Genomic DNA, 19,727 nt, shown 5'->3' on the forward strand with positions numbered 1-19,727 from the left:
CCCCAGCACGAGCCAGCCATGGGTTTTTTAATTGCAGTGTAGACACACCCTCTGCTCCCCATCTGTACAAGGAGGCTCAGAGCACTGCCCTGCCTCACAGGAGCATCATTCTTAGCAGGAAATCAAAATCTCGGCCTAAGTATTTTTATTCTATCAGCCTAAGCCTCAGTACCTGCTAGCCCAAGGGAGAAATGCCTTCCCCCATTGTTTTGTGGCTATCGTCCAGGGCCTCCCGGGTGGGGGGCGGGGGCGGCAAGTGGGGTAATTTGTCCCAGGACCCGGGCTCCACAGGGGCCCCCATGAGAGTTTTTCAGGGCCCCTGGAGCGGGGTCCTTCACTCGCTCCGGGGCCCCGGAAAACTCTCGCAGGGCCCAGGCCCCCGGAGCTCCTTCCGCTCCGGGTCTTCGGCGGCAATTTGGCGGCGGGGGGGTCCCTCCACTCTGGGACCCGCCACCGAAGTGCCCTGAAGACCCGCGGCAGGGGGTCCTTCTGCCCCAGGACCTGCCGCCGAAGTGCCGGGTCTTCGGCAGTGGGGGCCCCCCGTCACCGAAGACCCCAGGCCCCCTGAATCCTCTGGGCGGTCCTGCTACCGTCGTCCTTAAAATCATGTTGGCATTCAAATGGCAGACGTAAACACTGCAGCTGGGACCCAGAAACACAGACTCGCAGTAGCACTGCTTGAACTAGTGCGCTAAAAATAGCTGTCAGTTGCGGTGTAGACACACCCTGGACCCACAAAGTTGATTTTAAGGTCCAGCCCCTTGTGAGTTGCTAGGGCTAGCAGGAAGGGCTTTGTACCAGTGACTAGCTGGGAACCTCGGCTTTCTAATGGCATCAAGTGTTCACAGTCAAGCCCTGATAGTTTAGAAGCTATTGTCGGAGAAAAACAGAGTTCTTACTATTTTGGTTGTCAGCCAGGTCTTAAGTGCTTCCACACTACTGAGCTCTTACGTCTCTAACCCAGCAATGTTTTTTCAGCAGTGGTCCAGGTCTCTGATATAGTCATAGACCTTGCTCCCACCAGCCCGTCTTTAAATATGCAACTTAGTTAGTCTGGTCCCACTTTGATGTCTGGATTGCTTCCACTATCGAGAAGCAGCTGACTCGACCTTCCCTAAGAGCTCGGGGGAAAACCCTGAGGTATGTGCTGACTAAAGGAGCAATCAGGATGGCATTGCGAAGTGTACAGGGTGGGGCGCGGAACAATGCATAGAAACACTGTAACAGGCTTGAAAATGGACAAACGAGCACTGAAAAAAATAAAGAAAGAAGAGACAAAATGTCACACCACAAATGAAGAGGGTGGAAGGGAAAGGACAGAACGGGGACCAGGCAGGAAGCATTTTACTTACATATTCAGCAGTGTCATCTGTTTCCCACTGAGCAGAGAACAAGAGAGGATTTGCAAGTGAGAACACAAGAGGGAGAAGAGGGGAGAGAGAGACACACACAGCGAGAGGAAGAAGTCCCCGGGGAAGTGGCAACTGGAGGTCAGAGGTTACCAGGCCAAGGTGAAGGAAGAAGTAGAATGGGAGAGGTTAGTAGATTTTGTAGTGACCTCGGCTTGATTTAAAGGAATGGGGCCCCGCCCTGGGGCCTCCCAGAAACGAGAAGGATGGAGCCTACTTATCCCGGAGTTGGAGAATGGCTCGTGGTCGTCCTCAACAGCTACAGTCTGGGAGCGTGAATTAACTGAATATGACAAAGGACTTGTTTGTCGGAGAGATGCTGTGCCACTTACCAGTATTTTGGGTCACTTGGGGCTATAACCCAAACAGATGGCCCTCCCCACAAGCCGCCATGGGAGAGGAAGGGGGCAGAAAGTCCTCACCTGGGCATCAGCCAGCATGACATCCTTGATCTGGGGCAACCCCTTGGCCTCTCCGTTCTCCATGCGCACATAGTGGACCTGATAGCCACGGATCTGCCCGTGCTGGCGGTTCTGGACTGGAGAGCGCCAGAACACTTGGATGGCCGTTGAGTTCAGAACCTCCACCTCTACTTTACGAGGTGGGGCGCTGGGCACTGCGGGGAAGGGAGAGAAAAGAGGGTACAGGCGTTAAGACTTAGCGCTGGACGCTTATCCAGGTCGCATGGGGCAGGCACGTACTGCATCTAGAGCCTTGCAAGTGGGCTGAGAGTCAGCCAGACTTGTGGAAGGCCACCACATCTGCCATCGGCTATCGCACGCTGTCATGGGCAACGTCTGGACGGCCGCAGCATAGCTCGCCAATCTGGATGCACGAAGGTGAGCTCGTGTCTTCTCTCTCTGCTCAATCTTCCTTCCATGAGCCCCTTCCTCAGAGCTGCCTGCCTAGAAGGAGCTGTATAATTCTGGATCAAATCCACTGGCAGACCTGATTTCTGAGGTGCTAGCCAAGGAAAGCACTGGCTGTGCTTGAGGGACACTGGGACGATGCTTGCAAGGAAGATGGGACTGAACCAGCCCTTTCCAGCCCTTGCCTCTCAGGCATTTAAATGCATCTGGTACTCAGCAGCAGCAGCGGTCTGATCTTAGGGCATGAAAATGGGAAGAGACGCCGTGGAAAGGAATTGGGATGGAAAAGGGATTTGGAGCAAACAGCGTACGGGACCTTGGCCAGGACAACACTGCAGCTCTATCTCCCCAGGGCGCTGGAACAGGGTGGGCCGGGGGCCAAGGCCCTCCCACTTTTTACCGGCCTTGGGGCAACGTAGGGTGACCAGACAGCAAGTGTGAAAAATCGGAACGGGGGTGGGGGTAATAGGAGCCTATATAAGTAAAAGACCCAAAAATCGGGACTGTCCCTATAAAGTCAGGACATCTTGTCACCCTAGAGCAATGGGTGGCTGGAGGGAGGGGCCTCGGGAAGAACGGCCGGTGCGGGGGTGAGGCCTTGCGGGAAAGGGCAGGGCCACAGTTTGGGCGCCTGTAGCCCCCCCACTTTTAGGGTGCTCCTGCTGTCTCCTATTACTCTGAGCAAGGTATTACCTCCAGTAGTGGGTATCGTGTTAGGATACAGGCAGAGGGACAGGCAAATGGGAGAGCTGTTAAAGGTGACCTGCAACGGAAAAGAAAATTGGACTTGGGTCCTTTTTGGCTTGTTTGTGATGGAGGAAGACAGCCCAGAAAGGTTTTGTTTGTTTTTTAAATTGTTTCCTCTTTTTCGCTTGCTTTATCTTACCCAAGAAATATCAGTTAAATCAAGTCTTCCCTGTTCTTGCTTGAGGTCTCCTTAGGAGAATCAGAGAACTGGAACAAGAGCTCTCTTAGTTCTTACATGAAGGGGCTGGGTTGTTAACCCTTTAACAAAGAGATCCCTTCTCCCGTTTCTCAGGTTTTTGAGTTAAATATGCCTTAACGACAAAATGGGAGGTCATAATCTAACTAGCTCTCCAGCCTGCCACAGAATTTCCTGGGAAAAACAGTGTGGACAAGACTTGAATGCCTGGATGTTAAAAAAAAAAAAAAAAAAAAAATCAAGCAGGAAAAGAAAACCATAGAGGGCCTGATTTTCAGAAGAGCTGATGTCCATGGCACCTGCAGGTTGTTAGGAAGATGGGTGAGGAAATCTGGGGTGGGGGGCGAGGGGGGGAACCTTCAGGCTTTCTTCTGGCATCAAAAAGCAGCAGCAAAAGGGACCCAAAAATCCAATGTCTTTTCCTTTGTAGGGAAGTCTCCTCAGCCATTTATTTGTGGCGGGCTCGGGAGGAAAGGAAACCGAAAGGAGATGGAATTACCATCTTCGTCTGTTCGGACGACGACTGGCGAGCTCTCCGGGCCTGGCCCCACCTCCGTGTGCGCCACCACGGTGATGCGATATTCTGTCCACTTTTCCAGCTGTTCCAGGAGGATCTGATTGGTGGTTGGGGGGATATCATTCACCTCCTTAAGTTCCGTGTCCTCAGAGTCCAGCGCTCGATAGCGGACGCTGTATCCAGCCAGGACACCGTTTTGGCTCTCGGCCGGCGGAGGCCGCCAACTTACCAGAATGGTAGTGGATCTGGTGCTGACGCATTTTATGTCTTGAGGGGGGGCAGACGGTTCTATGATGGGGGAAAATTCAGGGGGGAAGGGAAGAAGGGGAAAAAACAAAAGATGGGAAAGATAAAAAAAAAGAAAATGATAACAAAAAAATCTAAAATAAAACATACAAAAAATTTGGTTTAGGAAGATAAATTAAAAAAGAAGAGAGGGGGTTGGTTTTTTTAAAAATAAAAAATAAAGGCAAGAGAAATGAAACGGGGGCATCGGAACATAAATGTTACAAAGCAAAGGAATAAAACACAGAGCGGGCTAGCCCAACGCGTCCTTCATTTTCAGCTACGGGTGACTGGACCACAACTGAGCAACCAGCCCATCCTTCCTGGGACGGGCAGTTTTTAGCTCCTGTTTTTAAAGCAGCCTTGCAAACTTTGGTACAACCAAAGGCAAGTCATGTTCCCGATGAACTGGCAAAGCTGCATTAAGCCAAAGTTTTTAAACTATGCTGAACACCAAGATTTGCAAAAGGGACTAACCAGGGACCTGATTTTCAAAGGTATTTAGGTGTCTAAAGATGCAGATGTGTGCCTAGCAGGATTGTCAAAAGCATCTAAAAGTGCCTAACTCTCATTGGAGTGAGGTGCCTAAGCCACTTAGGTGTGTTCAAAAATCTCATTCGGCACTTATCTGCATCTTTAGGTGCCTAAATACCTTTGAAAATCTTACCCTAGGTGATCTTGGATGCTTTGATCCCCAGAGGGCGGGTGCTTGGCACTTTCTGAAAAGCAGAAATGTGTCTCAGGTTGGGGACCTAAACTCAGTCTCCATTTTGGAAAATCCTGGCTCCAAGTCCATGGTTAAGCACCTAAATTCGACAATGTTGGCCTTAAATTCCCCATCCCCATGTGTTATCACCATCCGTAAGCCTGATAAGGGCCAGGTGACGCACATGTGTGTCTGCGCTGGTAGATCTACAAGGCAAGTTTGCTGATGTGCTCTAAATCAATAAACCACAGCCCCAGCAGATAGCTTTTCAGCCCCTGCAGGGGTGGGCAGATGCTTGGAGTCAGGGTGTCCGTCAGGATGAATACATAAATGCTGACCACCATTTAAAGGTTATTTAAAGATTATTCCTGGGCCAAATCCTACAGTCCTTACACAAAGTCCCACTGAAATAAATCAGGGTTTTAGCTGAGCATAAAGGGCTCAACTGTGGTCTGACAGTGGGGAAATCTGGGCTAAATTCACTGACGTCAATGGAGGTACACTGGTCTATAATGAGTATGACCGAAGGGAGACTCTGTCCCCAGAACTACAGGGTTGGAATCCCTTTACGTTTGTATTACTGACATCCTGCTGGGGTGTTTAACAATCTCCCCGTCTGCTTTAAAAAAATCTAACCGACTTTTCACCATTTGTGCTGTGCCTTCCCTTTACTCTGCTTGGCCAGTGAAAATAGATTCATCATTTTCACTTCTGTTTACATAGCCAGTTTCCCTTTCTGGCTTTCATGCACTGTTGTGTTTGGGTTGCAAACTTTACATTATATGGGATGTTTTTTAAAATAAACAAAAACTGATTTTCACTGATTTCTTTATTAATTGAACACAAACTCTTCTATTAAGATTAGTTTTGTCAGATCTTTTCTCTCTCCCTGCATCCAAAACCTTAAGTTTTGGGCCTAAACTGCCTTCACAAGGCTCCTTTAACAAAACAATTAAAGCTTTCCCCAATTCGCTCCTTCCCATCAAGAAAAGGAGATTTCTGTGCAGTGACCAGGCAAAGTTCTGCTCCCTGGGGTTATGATCTCCAGCAGCTGGCTAGCCACGCCAAATAATAGAAAACATGTCAAACAAACAACCAAAGAAACAAACTTGAAACAAAAAATAAATCAATCCATTAATTTCAAAATGAAAGATCTCTCAAAAAGGAAATCATAATAACAAAATAATATCGATATATAAAGCAAATCCTTCCAGAACGTTCCCAGTCTGTTTACCTACCTTCCAAACGTCAACTGCTAACTTATAAGACTTTCTTACGTGAGAACAAGAGAAACTGAGCTACGAGGCCAGACCAAGCTCCTGGTGGGTTTCTGAAAACGATTTGCTTTTAGGATATTGCCCTTCCCCGACAACTACTAGCTCCTCTATGCTGGTTACCTAGCTATTGCAGTAATGACAGACGACCAGTCTCTGATCTATCCTATTTCTGACAGATACCAGCACCCAGACTGGCGACAGGGTGGCCAGATTCCCCGTAACAGACAATTCTCTCCACCTGGCCTAACCATAAAGGATGATGAAACAAAATAGGCCGGTGTGCTGTCCCCTTCTGCAACTTAGAGGCATCTACTCCTTTTTCATCCTGAGCTGGAAGACAAAACAGCTCCAAGGTGCCTCCAGCTACCTGTCCTCGGCACCCAACGCTCAGCCCCGCGGGTGGGGTCAAAAACTGCTTCCACTCCTCCGAACCCAGCTGAAGCCACAAGGACTGCGAAACCCACTGCGGAGAGGGTCTGACCTGACCTACCCTTTCCATCCTGAGCCTAAGGCTCCAGACACTTATAATGAAAGCCCCAGTAGGGCAGAGCCCGGAGCTCCGGCCTGCGCTTGGGAGCGCTGTTTCCATCAGCGGCGTCTGAGCCTGGCACTTTCTCACTCACCCTCTAAGCTCCAGCCTGAGGACCTGCCGCATGTCCCCGGAGCGAGACCTCCTTTCGGGATCATTTGTAGCACTTTCCCTGGTTAAAAGGGAGGCGGGGGGCACCTGTGCCCCACACCGCTCTCATCTGACCACAACGCCTGGATGAAAACACCCACCAAGTGCTGGCCATGTTGGAGAGACACTCTTGGGAATTCATGGCACGGTGAGTTTCCTTCACAATCCAGCCCAACCTGCACGGAACCGGCGGGGGGGTGGGTGTGCGCGTGCGTAACAGGTGACATGCTTCACTTAGCCCAGGGAGCTGTGTGCAGTAGGCAATGAAGCTCTGCAGATCCCGCGCTGCGGATCTGGGCTCCGCCTCTCCACCAAATGCCTTGGCGACACAGGGGACTGCCATACAGCAAAGAGCTCATTGCGAAGCATGTAACTTTCTGTGCTCACACATCTCTCTTTTCACCAAGCAGACAGCTTTTTGAGACCCCCCACCCCCTTCCCACCCATTCCTCCCCCAGGGGCTGCAGGATACCCAGGGTGCGTAGGAGACTGCGCAGTGACAGGGTGGACTGTATTTGTGAATCAGCTTGAGACCAGCCAGTACTCACCTGAGCTGCATCTTTTACAGGCTTTAAGTTGACTGTCCAAGCCACAAGAATGACCCTTACTGACCTCGTACAATACAATGCGTTTAACCCTTTAGGTACCATAGACTTTAGATCATTGTAATTTCACTCAGAGCCTATTTGGGGTGGAGAGAAGGATCAGAACAACTGGGTGGGGGAACCTCCCTCTTAGGAAGGAGCAGAGAGGTGAAAATCCCTCTGGTTCCTTTGTAAACCCATCCCGCACACGTTGCCCCCCGCCCCCACTCCTGTCAGGTGACACCTGCTTCCTACACCAGGAGAAATTTTTGAATGAGAAGGGTATTAAGAAACTCTAAGGGCTTCACAGCTAGGTTAGAAAAGGCGACATTGCCTTAGGCCTCCAAGCATTTGATTCATTATTTTCCAATCTACGTCTCTGGTACTTGAAGAGTTAAAACCCAGCTACTTCAAGAAGAAAAAGATACTTTACCTTTAGTTTAATGGATTTTACTTTGGTTATGATGCTCGGGAGAGCCACCCTGACAAGAGATGTGGAGGGGCTGTGCAGGGGGTGCATGCAGGGAGGGGCTGCAAGCCAGGCATGCATGTGTGTGACAGCTGAGACTGGTGGAGAAAAAAACCACACGGAACATCACAGCAGGTGGCTGGGGTGGAGAAAGCTTTGGTGTTGCAGAGACGAGGTGGGAAACTGCCCAGGCAGTAAGAGAGACAGACAGTGCGGGGAGCTGGCTTCACTGGGTTGTGAGGGCATGCAGAGAGACAGACAGGCAGGCAGGTAGATGGATGGGGAGAAAAAGAGAGCCAGGAAGCAGGCCAGGAAGGAGCTGAACGGAAAAGGGGCTGCAGAGGAAAGACACAAAAAGCCTGCCCGAGCCAGAAGGTCTATGAGCCGAGGATGCCACCCGGACCGGGGAGAATTGACTCGTTCGTCCAGCAGCCGGCCAGGAAAAAACGTTTCACCACATTACAAAATGTTGACAGCTCCCCAGCTGAGGTTCTTAAGAGCGTTAAATTCGTGAAACTGACGGCTATCCCGCTACAGCTGAGCTGCAGACCAATGGAACAAACCACGCCTTCTCCTGGGCAAGTGCCAGGATAGAAAGATCCCCAAAGAAGCCCCCCACCTCCCATCTCCTCTTTTTTTTTTTTTTTTTGGAAAACCTCCAGCATCGCTAGGCCCTAGAGCCATTTTCCACCCCGTGACGCCCACCCCTCTGGACTGCTTGTATCCAACCAGAAAGCCCAGTTCCCAAATCCTCCCCCCGACCCAGCCCCATGACTCCCAGAACGAAAAGCTCTAGTAAAACAGAAGCAGAGTGTGGGAAAGTTTTGACACCTATTCTTGATCCTTTCGATTCATTCTTTTTATTTCTTGGTGCTGATCAAGGACATCTGGTTCCTTCTACTGGTACCGAACTGGGTCAGAACTGGAACCAGCGGTGTTTCAGCAAAGCCAGGAAACAATTTTCTTTTTATATAGATACCGACTTTTATAAAAACAAACAAACAAACAAAAAAAAAAACATTTCAAGGAAGGAAGCAAACAAACAAACAAGCAAATCTCTGAATGGACTGGAGGCTTGAGAAAGCCCCGGTAAGAAATTCTGTCTGAAGTAGAAACAGAAATTCCCCCTTTTTCTCGCTCCTGGGCAAGAGAGGGAAGGGGAGCTGACAATTAAAATGGAAAGACGAGGCGGGCCGCCCAGCTGAGAGGCTGCTGCTCCCACTTGTTAAGGGTTGTGAGCGATGGGAGCTCGCTTGCGCTCTCACGCGCTGACCAGAGCCATTTCTGAGCTAGTTCTGCTCGCGGCTACTCCAAACTGCGGCCGAGGGATTTAGTAGAGATGAGAGGAGACAGAAAACACAAAGAACAGCTGCCACAGCCACTCATGCAGTGAAAAAACACCTCATTTAAAAGCAAAGATCTGTGAAAAGCCCAGGTTGAAATATTGCCATCCAGGGCTGGTCATCCCCAGGGCAACAGCGAAGGGAGACAATCCATTAAACTAAAACCAGCACATTTGGGTTACATACACTCCATCCTGGTGTCGTTAACCCCCCCGCCCCATTCCCCCTCTCTCCAGCTCTGCCCAAGCCCCAGTGGCCTGTCTCCACAGGCTATGAAATCGCTTATGAACAATGAGGTGGGGGCTGCTTTCCCGCAGACCGATGACAATGTTAGTTTTATTAATCACCGTCTACCCCCCGGCTCACAAACCTCTTGCAGAGAGCTCTCTTAAACCCCTCCTGTGTCCCTCCCCAGGAGCTCCGGCTCAGTTTCTGCTGGTTAACGACCCGTAGCTTCAAAGGTGGAGGCGGGAAGCCATCCTCACTGAGCACGCTGAGCATGAAGGGCCGATGGGGACGGTGTCAAGCTCGTTAAGCCGTCCACCTCGTTAAACCGCTCCTCTCACGCCGTGGCCCCCGGCGCACCCAAATCTTGGCTATCTAGATCATGGAGGGGGGAGGCGGTGGGGTCCATAAGGACTGGGACAACCGCCTCCCCACCGAGTACCCCAGCGGTGCAATCCTCTCCTGTGAGGACGGTGCCGTGAACTCCCCACGGTTCCATACCCCTGTACCCGCCATCTGTGGCTCCCTGACTGTCTTCCCCTCAGACAAGGCTGGGAAAGGAGAGACACCTACTAGACTGCAGGGTCCGCTCCCTGACCTCCGGGGTGTAGGCCCCCAGGCCCAGAGCCGAGCGGGCAGCCAGCCGGAAGACATACTCAGTGTTGGGCTTCAGACCTTCCACTGTGAACGACGTCGTCGGGTCAAAGGTCTTCAACACCTGGAGGTGGGCGGGGGTAGGGGGTTTGAGGGAAGGGGAGGGAAGAAAAAATAAAAACTCAGAGCAGAGACATGAACACCCCCCAAAAAACCCGCCCTACTTCCCTCACACCCCAGCCATGGGAGGGTCCCGCCATTCTGCAGGGGAAAGGGGCAGAACCATCATCCCCCACGCCTCCCTCATGGCACTCACCTCCCTGCCGCGATCTCCTTCCCTGTAGCCGAGTTCGTACTTCACGATGATCTCCTGCCGGGGAGGGCTCCACGACACTCTGATGCTGGTCTCCGTCCTGGCTTCTGCTTGGAAGTTCATCGGCTGCCCAGGAACTAAAATTGACCAAGGAGGAATCCACGGGGTGGGGTTGGACAGCCAGCGCAGAAGAGGAGAGAGAGAGAGACGGGCCCAAGATTACTGGGCTATTTAGAAGACTATTTCCCCCCACACACACACGGCTTATCCATAAGTAGCATATAGATGTGTGATCCTGACTCTCACCACGCCTGCAGGAAGGCAGGGGTTTTTCTTTACAGGAGCCCAGTGTCTGTCACCCTGCAGGGCCAGGACAGTAAACCATCTACAGTTGCTGGAGACAAGACAGTCCTGGATCATGGTGTCCATCGTGCCACACAGTGCAGGACACAGCCCCCTACCCTTTAGAGACGTTTTCAGCCTCTCCCTGGCTTGGACGGTTCCGGGAACCGTAACGTAGAGAAAGCAGACGTCCCAGGCCTGTAGCCAGAATGGAGCTCCTGATTACCAGGGAAGGAAGGGGTATGCATTTCTGACAGAGAAAGGCACTCGGAGGAACTCAGACAGAAGCGAGGTCAAATCCTCTGTTCGTTCACAGAGCATTCTGGGTAAAGACATGCAGACGAGTACAGCCAGCATATCCCACTTGGCTTCTAAAACCCTCTCATGTGCCTGCCACAACAGGTAGCACTAGATACAGACAGAATACGGCTCTGCCTTCCTACAGTACCTTTGATCAGAGGCTCTCAGCATCCTTTAGAGACACCACACCTTGGGAGGTGGGGGTATTAATCAACCTACTTTAGAGGTGGGGAAACTGAGGCACTGTTTTACCATGACGTGCTCAATGTCACACAGAGAGGCAAGGATAGAGCAGAGGACTCCTTTCTCCTAGCTGCCTGCTGTAACCACTAGACCACACACCCCCAGACAAGAGCTAGGAACAAAACCCAGGAGTCCTGACTCCCAGGGTCCTCTGCTCCAGCTGCTGGACAGTTCTTCCTCCCCAAATAGCGATTTCTATTTAAGCCAAAGACACTTAAGCAGATGACACTAAGCTGGGGGGAGAGGTAGATACGCTGGGGGGTCGGGATAAGGTCCAGAGTGACCTAGACCAACTGGAGGATTGGGCCAAAAGAAATCTGATGAGGTTCAACAAGGACAAGTGCAGAGTCCTGCACTTAGGACAGAAGAATCCCATGCACTGCTACAGGCTGGGGACTGACTGGCTAAGCGGCAGTTCTGCAGAAAAAGACCTGGGGATTACAGTGGACAAGACGCTGGATACGAGTCAGCAGTGTGCCCTTGTTGCCAAGAAGGCTAATGGCATATTGGGCTGCATTAGTAGGAGCATTGCCAGCAGATTGAGGGAAGTGATTATTCCCCTCTATTCAGCACTGGTGAGGCCAAACCTGGAGTATTGCATCCAGTTTTGGGCCCCCCACTACAGAAGGGATGTGGAAAAACTGGAGAAAGTCCAGCGGAGGGCAATGAATATGATTAGGGGGCTGGGGACCATGACTTATGAGGAGAGACTGAAGTAACTGGGCTTATTTAGTCTGCAGAAGAGAAGAGTGAGGGGGGATTTGATAGCAGTCTTCAACTACCTGAAGGGGGGTTCCAAAGAGGCTGGAGCTCGGCTGTTCTCAGTGGTGGCAGATGACAGAACAAGGAGCAATGGTCTCAAGTTGCAGTGGGGGAGGTTTAGGTTGGAAATTAGGAAACACTATTTCACTAGGAGGGTGGTGAAGCACTGGAATGCGTTACCTAGGGAGATGGTGAAATCTCCATCCTTAGAGATTTTTAAGACCCGGCTTGATAAAGCCCTGGCTGGGATGATGTAGTTGGGGATTGGTCCTGCTTTGAGCAGGGGGATGGACTAGATGACCTCCTGAGGTCCCTTCCAACCCTGACCTTCTATGATTCTATAAAGATGAACAGTAAAGAGGAGGGGCTCTGGAGAGAGCCCTGGGTCAGTGTTATCGTTGCGCTGTGAGCCAGCTAACAGTCTCTCCCTACAGAAGCCCCCTGCGGCAGCTCAGTCTGTCCGTGTCCACATGGACCCAGAACTCACCTCCTTGCTGTGTTTTGACCTGGATGGGGTCAGAGAGAGGCCCATCTCCCACGGAAGTGAAGGCCAGGACCCGGACGGTGTAGGTTTCATCCTCCAAGAGGCTGCCCACTGTGGTCAGGAGGCTGTCGTCTACATTGTGTTTCTGCCAGTTGCTCACCGGCTGGTCCGGCTCCATGGTGTAATACACCCTGTAGCCGCGGATCTGCCCGTTGGGCTCCACCGGTTCCTCCCACTGGATGATCATGGTGGTGCCGCTCAGCATCCGCCCCTGGACGCTGCGAGGAGCACTAGCTGGCGCCTGCTCCCCGGTGCGGGTCACCACGGACTCGCTGGGAGGCCCCTGCCCGATGGTGTTGACAGCAGACACCCAGATCTCATACTCCGAGTTGGGGCTGAGTCCGCCGATGCTGTAACGCGTGGTAGTGATGTCCTCTTTGATCTGGTAAGGGCCATCCTGACTCTTGGACTTGTACTCGATGACGTAGTAAGACACCGGGTCGGGGTTCCCCGAGTCCCAGGTGATGGTGATGCTGGTTGCCGTGGTTTCTGTTACCACGGGCGTCCCGGGAGCCTTGGGCAGCGCTGAGGATGGGGAAGAATAAACACTTTAGAACCATATGTTAAAACGGTGTCTAATTGGCAAGTTAGGGCTCTGAGAGCTGGCAGCACGGTACAGATCACAGCGCGGCTGTTCAGTAAAATGCTGCTGAAATATTATGAACCTAGTTACGCTCTTTATTACCCTTCTTAAACTGCTCCATCAAAAGGAAGCATACAACAAAACATCTGGAATTGTTAACACAGACTTCAACTGAACATCCCAATGTGCTGAGGAAAGCTGGTTTCACACCCAACTCCTTTAGAATATGGAAAAATATCTCCTTAAATATCACTAGCTGTCCCTAGACCTGGGTATCTCTGGCTCTCTCTGTGCCTACAGTATGAAGTTACTGGACAGCTTTCTCTAAAACTACGCAGTTCTCCTTGGTCTAGAAAGCTACAAATGAGTAAGTTTGTTTTGGTTCCCCACTCCCATGCCCCTCCAAATGTGCTCTCTAGACCCACCTTCTCCCCCAAGTCTGCACTCTAGATCTGTGTTCCACCTAAGCACATACTCAAGAACTCCCAAGTACATGCTCTGCACCTGGGGTTTACCCAAACCCATGATCTAGACCATCGCCTGAAGCACATACTCTAAATCCCTCCAAGCACATGCTGTAGACCCAGGCCCTTTCTAGATCTACCTCCCTGTTCAACTTCCTTGCTGGAACATATTGCAGTTACTTTCATACAGGAATAGAAAGATAAAGACAAAAGGCAGAATGTGCCAGCGGGACATAGGTTCCATATCTGGGGAGATAGAATATTCAGACAATGCATCATAGCCATCAGCTTTTAAGGTTAATATTATGAGACAGGAAAAAGAAAAAGAAACAAACAAAAGCAAAGGAGTGTTTCAATCCAGCCCCGGGCATCCTTTTGCCAGCATCTCAACCTGCTCCCTGCGCAAACAATTCCGGTGGAGTTTTGTGCAATGATTCCAAGGGGTCCCTGTTCCCCGCTGTTGCCAGAGCTCCCTTTCCCACATGCTCTGACCAAGAGGATCTAGTTTCCATTTACTCCCCTCTCTCATGTCCTTATGAAGGCATCCCTTTCCCTCCTCCCCAAATTCCATATAGATAGGGTCAGTGCTCAGAGCAGACATCAACTCTGCATTTCTCCCAGCCAAGGGGATCTGCTGCTTATGTTCCTCAGCTAAGGAGAGAAGTCTTCAAGCCATACATCTGTGCTCCTCTTGGGAATCACAAGCTTCAAGCTGGGTTTCCCACGTGGTGAGGCAACAGAGAAGGTTTCCGTAAGACACCAAGATGAGGCTGTGGTGCAAGGAACTGCATGCCAGAGATGGGCACGTTCTGAACCCTCAAACAAGAGTGGGATGCAAGCCCCAGTCCCCGACCGCTCAAGGCTCCCCACACATAGGCCAGCCTCGTGACCCAGGATGAAAACAAACATACAGGTTTGAATCTCGGTTCCCCTGATAAATAACAGCTGCCAAAGCCAGGAAAGGCCCCAAGCCAGTGATGGAAGCTGGTGGCTTCCAATCAGTTGGGGATTTTTTTGTGCCACGGGCACAATGAGAACTCACGCACTAGCATGCCATCCTCATGTGCACACTCACAAACATCTGCCCACACATACATGCACACCAATGCCTTTGCAAGCTCATGCACGCACATGTGTATTTGTCCATACTCGTGTGCGCTTACACCCACATGATCGCATGTAGTCATGTATCCATATGCTCACACAACCATGCTCATCCCTGATCTCATGTGTCTACATGCATGAGCATGACCCCATACGCTCACGTGCTCATACAACTACATGCTCGCATGCATCTGCACACTTCAACACACAGCCACATGATCACAAGCATGACCACGAACCCACATGCTCACCTGCATGGTCCTGCAACTACACACTCATTCGTGCATGCTCACCCGCATGGTTGCTCACGCTCGCATAGATGTGCATGCTCATACACATGGCCATGCACCTGCATGGTCGCTCACACGTGTGCACGCTCACATGCATGGTCACGCCCCCGCATGCTCATTCTCTTACATTTCACTGTGATCTGAGCCACAGCCTCTATCACCCCCAGGCTAGACATGGCCACGCAGGTGTAGTTGGCCGAGTCCTTGACATCAGTGAGCTCCAAGACGTTGCGGCCCACCGGCATGTCATCCTCAGGCGTCAGGTCTTCTGCCCCCTGCATCCACTTGACATACGGCATGGGCGAACCCACTGCCACGCAGGTGATGTTGACGTTACCCCCGGGCATGATCTCATGGCTGACGGGCAGGATGGAGAAGCGAGGTGCCACCCGGCGAACTGCGGACGAGACGCACAGAGGTGACACAAAAAAAAAAAAAGAAAAGAAAAGAAAAGAAAAAAAGGGAAAAAAAAGGGAAAAAAAGAAAGAAAGAAAGAAAGAAAGAAAAGGGGAGAAAGAAAAAAAGAGCAGAAGATAATTTAAATATAAACGGGGCTCATCTTTTTTTTTTCCTTTATTTAAAAAAATAAAATAAAATAAAATTCAAAAAACCAAAACCAAAAAAATTAAACTTCAAATAAATTTTACTTCACAAACAAGATATAGAATATAGACATAAAGCGATATTTCATAGCAACAGGGTTCCATTGATCAAGATTAGACCCATCACAGCACAGATAAATACACAAAAATTTATTAGCAATTTCTCATCTTTACTTGACAAGTGCTGGCATTGCACGCGTCGAACAATCTCCTCCAAGCCGCTTGGGACCCAGCTTCCCACCCCACTCCCCCAGAGCCCCTGCCACCTCCCCTTTGATAATGGGATCTAATTCGCCTGCTCCACCTCCTTCTCCCATGGAAATCTGGAACAAGCCCACCGCCATATTATGAACTGGTCCTCTCCAGAGTAGCAGATTCATGCCCCATGGAAAGGACCAATCTCACACCAGCGAGCTCTCATTTCTGGCCAGGTGTCAAGGGGAATGGAGGAAGAGGGGGAGGAGCTCGGGTGGGGAGGGGGTGAGGAAGGCTTCCTCTCAGGGCTCTGCTCTTGTTGGAAAGACCTTCAGCTTGTTGAGACCCTGAGAGGGGGGGAGAATCCAAGGAGAAATCAAATAGGAGAAAGAGGTCTCCTGCCCCAAAGTCCAGAGAAGCCATCTGAGAGGTAAAAAGACAGGGGGAGCCCCCAGAGCAGGCTAGAATTTAGGGTGTGTTTGTGTGTGTGAGAGAACCGTCCAGGAGGAAGGAGCCCCCCCCGCACCTGGAACGTGAGAAAGTGGGAAAGATGAGAAACTCTAATGAAATTTTTGTGGTTTTCGGGTATAGAAACCCTAACGAAGCCTCTTTAAGATCTGACACGGTTCCATCGATAGATGCAGCTCTCAGAGTCACAAACATCATGCAAAATAGGTTAAAAAAAAGAGAGAGACAGAGACAGAGAGAAGAAAATGCAGAGGAGTATAACTTATGGGCCACTAGCAAATGCCCACATGGATACTGAAGAAAGAAAGAGACAGAAAGAGAGAAGGAAGAAGAGGAGAGTGGAGAGAGAGAGAGAGAGAGAGAGACGGGGAAGGGGGGGGGGAACCGACTTTAATGCTGCATACTTTTTCTAGCTGATGTGACCCAATGTGGTGGCTCACATTGTCACATCTCAGCCCTGGCAGAATAATAAATAGAATAGAATTAATAATAATAAGAAAAACAAGGTAATGAAACTTTAACGTTGAGAAAACAGTGACATGTTCTGTGCATCTCCTTAGCAGAGAAGTGGATGCAGCTTCCAGACCTTACACAGGAAGAACATGGACGCAAAGGAGAGGGCGCAGTTTCCGTGGCTCCATTTTCTGAAGTGACTGGGACGGATGGACGGAGGGACCCGCTGAGTGGTTTCCTCACACGTCAAAGCAGGAGAAGGGGACCAGAGAGAAGTTTAGTCATTAAAACCCAACCCAGAGACTAACTCTGCACCCGGCTGCCAAAGGGGCATGGAAACCTTCCCTGCCCAAGGGCTGGCCCTAGGGGAGTAGAATCTCCATGAGCCCCCGCATCTGTCTCTGGATGACCCCCCTACTATTTATTCCATTGAGTCTGTGTAGGATGGGGCTGGGGGGGTTACACCCCCCAGAGTCCAAGAGGAAGAGAGGGATCATGGGCAGACAGCAAGTGACCTAGAAAGATGTAGTCCCTGTGGGGAGAGAGCTGAACGGGGAAACCTCCCATCCCAGGAGTGAGGGCAAAGGGACAAAGGTTGCGGAGGCTGCAGGTATAATCGTAGCAACAGGGGAAAGATCCGTGTGAGGATGGGCCCCTGCAGGCTTCAGAGATACCCGTATAATTCCTGCATGTACTCAGCCAATAAGGACACCAGTGGTTGTGAGGAGCCCCGATTCTCCTCACTCCTAGACCACGGTAAATCCAGAGCAACTCCACTAAAGTCACTGGGAGCTGCACCCATACAGAACTGGTGCCAAGGAGAATCAGGCCCAGAAGCTCTCCCCACCGGGTCATGGTGGCTTCAGCTCTCCTTAGACCTGGTGTTCTGGATCAGCCTCTAGCTTATGGCACCAACCCAGCTTCAGGTTGCTCCTTAACCCGTGGTTCTCAAACAGTGGCCTGCAGCATTCTGGGAATGAAGACGGGGGAGGAGGGGTGGGGCACTGCACTGCTGGGAGAGGGGACAGCCCCTGAGAGGGGGTTCTCTCCCACAGAGTGGAACAGTTGGAGAAACAAGGCCTGACCCTGCTGTGGGGGAAGGACGGAGTTTTAATTAGCAGCTGGTGAAATTTTACAGCTGAAACTCTCCCCCCCCCCTCGCAAAACATAAATCCCTATAAAAGTTCAGATGCTTAAAATTTTGGGTTCAAAATGTCTTTTGGTTCTGATATTTCCTTCAATTTTAATTTTAAAAAATTAAAAAAAAACATTAAAAAATGCTCATCATCGACACAAAATATCCAACTACTGCTCCCACAAAATGTTTTGTCCGACTCAAAACAATTCTCCCCTCCCTCCCCTCCTCCCATGTTTAGGAATTGCCAGTGAACTGAAACCTCCATTATTCAAGTTTTAACGCCCAGCCTGCAGAGGGGCTGGCAATGCCGTACTCTCCGGCCCGGGAGCGCATGGTCACAGCCCAAGCTAATTGCAAAGCCTTTGCTCTCCATATCTGCCTTAGCTTCACCCATCCAGCCCAGACACCTGCCCATCTAACCCCTGCTCCTGATCATCTTCTTTGCTTGGAGAAAGGAGAAGAATTTGAGCCGCTTGGCAGCTGCATGAGCTGCTCACAAGGTGTCGCAGCCCAGATCGTTTGGAGGGGAAGAACCACAGAGTGTTATTATAATAGCACCAACCAGGTTCTCTGGAAGGGGCACCTCCACCGGAGGCCTACCAGTCGAATAATGATAGTATCCCTCTCCCTGCTACCAACAGGCTGGAAGCTTGATGGAAAAATTAGCCCCTGCCTTCTCCCCCAGATGTCTCCATCTCAAGGGGAGCGCTCCCCACTTGGCTACCAGACCCGCTTCTGTGCAGTCAGCCAGAGAGGGCAGCAGCACCCATGGGGCAGGGCTTGGGGGGGACGGGGGGACGAGGCGAGTCAAGGATTTCAGGCAATGAAGAGCATGGAGACTCAGCAGAAGGGAGATCCCAAGGGACAGGGGCATGAAAGCATCCCCACCTTGACCTGAGCTGGGGAGAGGAACAGGGCTGGGAGGATGTATACCCTCACATAGAGGCTGCCATTGGCTTGGGAAAGGAAGATGTCTGAGTGGGGGATGTAATCGCACTTACATTCTGGTCCTGGCTGGGGAAGGTTTGGCAGGACCTACTGGTTCAGGAGAGTGGGGAGGCATCTCCTCCCCTGGGGCCTGGCTGAAGAGAAGCGCCTAGACATCAGCAATGGCTGAGTGACAGGGTTTAAACACACTTGGCCATTGGCACTGGCTGGGGCAAATGGGCAGGAGGCCCCCCACGCAGGGAAGGCCTTAGCCCTAGCAAGAAGGGCTGGAGGTGTCCCAGCTGCTGCTCCCATCCTTCCTTCCACTGGGATCCAGTCTGACTGGGTCGCTCGGCCTTGGCAAGAGCAGAGAGTTCTGGCTGCTTCCCTGGAGCTGGTGGCATTTCAGAAAATGGAGCCACACGAAGACTGCGCCAGTCACATCTGAGACAAGATGGAGAGTACTTAAAAAAGAAACAAGTGGGGGTCACATGCAGACAGATCGGGGTGGGGGTGGGAATGAATCTTCCAAAGAGGGGCTGATATGTCACTTCCTGGGGGAGGTGGGGTGAGGGAGGTTGAGGAGAAATGGGGAGACACACACTGACGGACAAGATCCAGTCAGCAAACAGCATTGACAGCAACAAACAACGGCGGGTGGGATGCAAACACCGAGTTGTCATGGAAACAGAACAAGACAGTTAAATTCAAACTGAGGTTAATTTAAAAAAAAGAAAAAAAGAAAGGAAGAAGAAATCAGAATTTCGGAACTGAAAAGCATCGTTCAATGGGGGCGGAGTGCTGAGAATCGGAGTCTGAAGGGAACAAACCAGCGTTGCCTGTGCGTGTCTGGTGGGGGTGGAGGATGGGGGACGGGGGCCACTCACAAAACACAAGCTGAGGGCTGCCCAGCCGATGTGCCGATTTGCAACACCCCACACTGACGCTGAGGCGCTCCGTTTTTCAGGCCCTCAGTGCAGCATTACCTCTCGGCTGCTTTAATGGCAGTTAGCACATATACCAAGTGGGAAGCAAACGGCAGGTCTTGATGCCAGACCGAGATCCCGGGAAGGGTGAGAATTTGGAATATGGTTGGCCA

The 19,727-nt window shown here is 51.1% G+C and overlaps 1 protein-coding gene across 7 annotated transcripts in view; it reads right to left on the bottom strand.

The window, feature by feature from the left end:
- The window catches only part of PTPRS (protein tyrosine phosphatase receptor type S), a 252,215-nt gene that overhangs the window by 47,957 nt on the left and 184,531 nt on the right, over positions 1 to 19,727 (bottom strand). For 3 of the 7 annotated variants that reach the window (XM_054013363.1, XM_054013360.1, XM_054013361.1), the window contains exons 7-13: positions 14,973 to 15,242; positions 12,348 to 12,929; positions 10,217 to 10,350; positions 9,880 to 10,024; positions 3,721 to 4,026; positions 1,832 to 2,025; positions 1,353 to 1,379 (exon numbers count right to left, since the gene is read on the bottom strand). In XM_054013363.1, the coding sequence (XP_053869338.1) occupies positions 1,353 to 1,379; positions 1,832 to 2,025; positions 3,721 to 4,026; positions 9,880 to 10,024; positions 10,217 to 10,350; positions 12,348 to 12,929; positions 14,973 to 15,242 (1,658 nt within the window). The remainder of the gene's footprint in view (positions 1 to 1,352; positions 1,380 to 1,831; positions 2,026 to 3,720; positions 4,027 to 9,879; positions 10,025 to 10,216; positions 10,351 to 12,347; positions 12,930 to 14,972; positions 15,243 to 19,727) is intronic. The other 4 variants (XM_054013364.1, XM_054013362.1, XM_054013366.1 and 1 more) reach the window with 2 other exon arrangements.

The sequence above is a fragment of the Malaclemys terrapin genome, chromosome 24 (genome assembly GCF_027887155.1).
Source record: "Malaclemys terrapin pileata isolate rMalTer1 chromosome 24, rMalTer1.hap1, whole genome shotgun sequence".
Classification (NCBI taxonomy): Eukaryota; Metazoa; Chordata; order Testudines; family Emydidae; genus Malaclemys; species Malaclemys terrapin.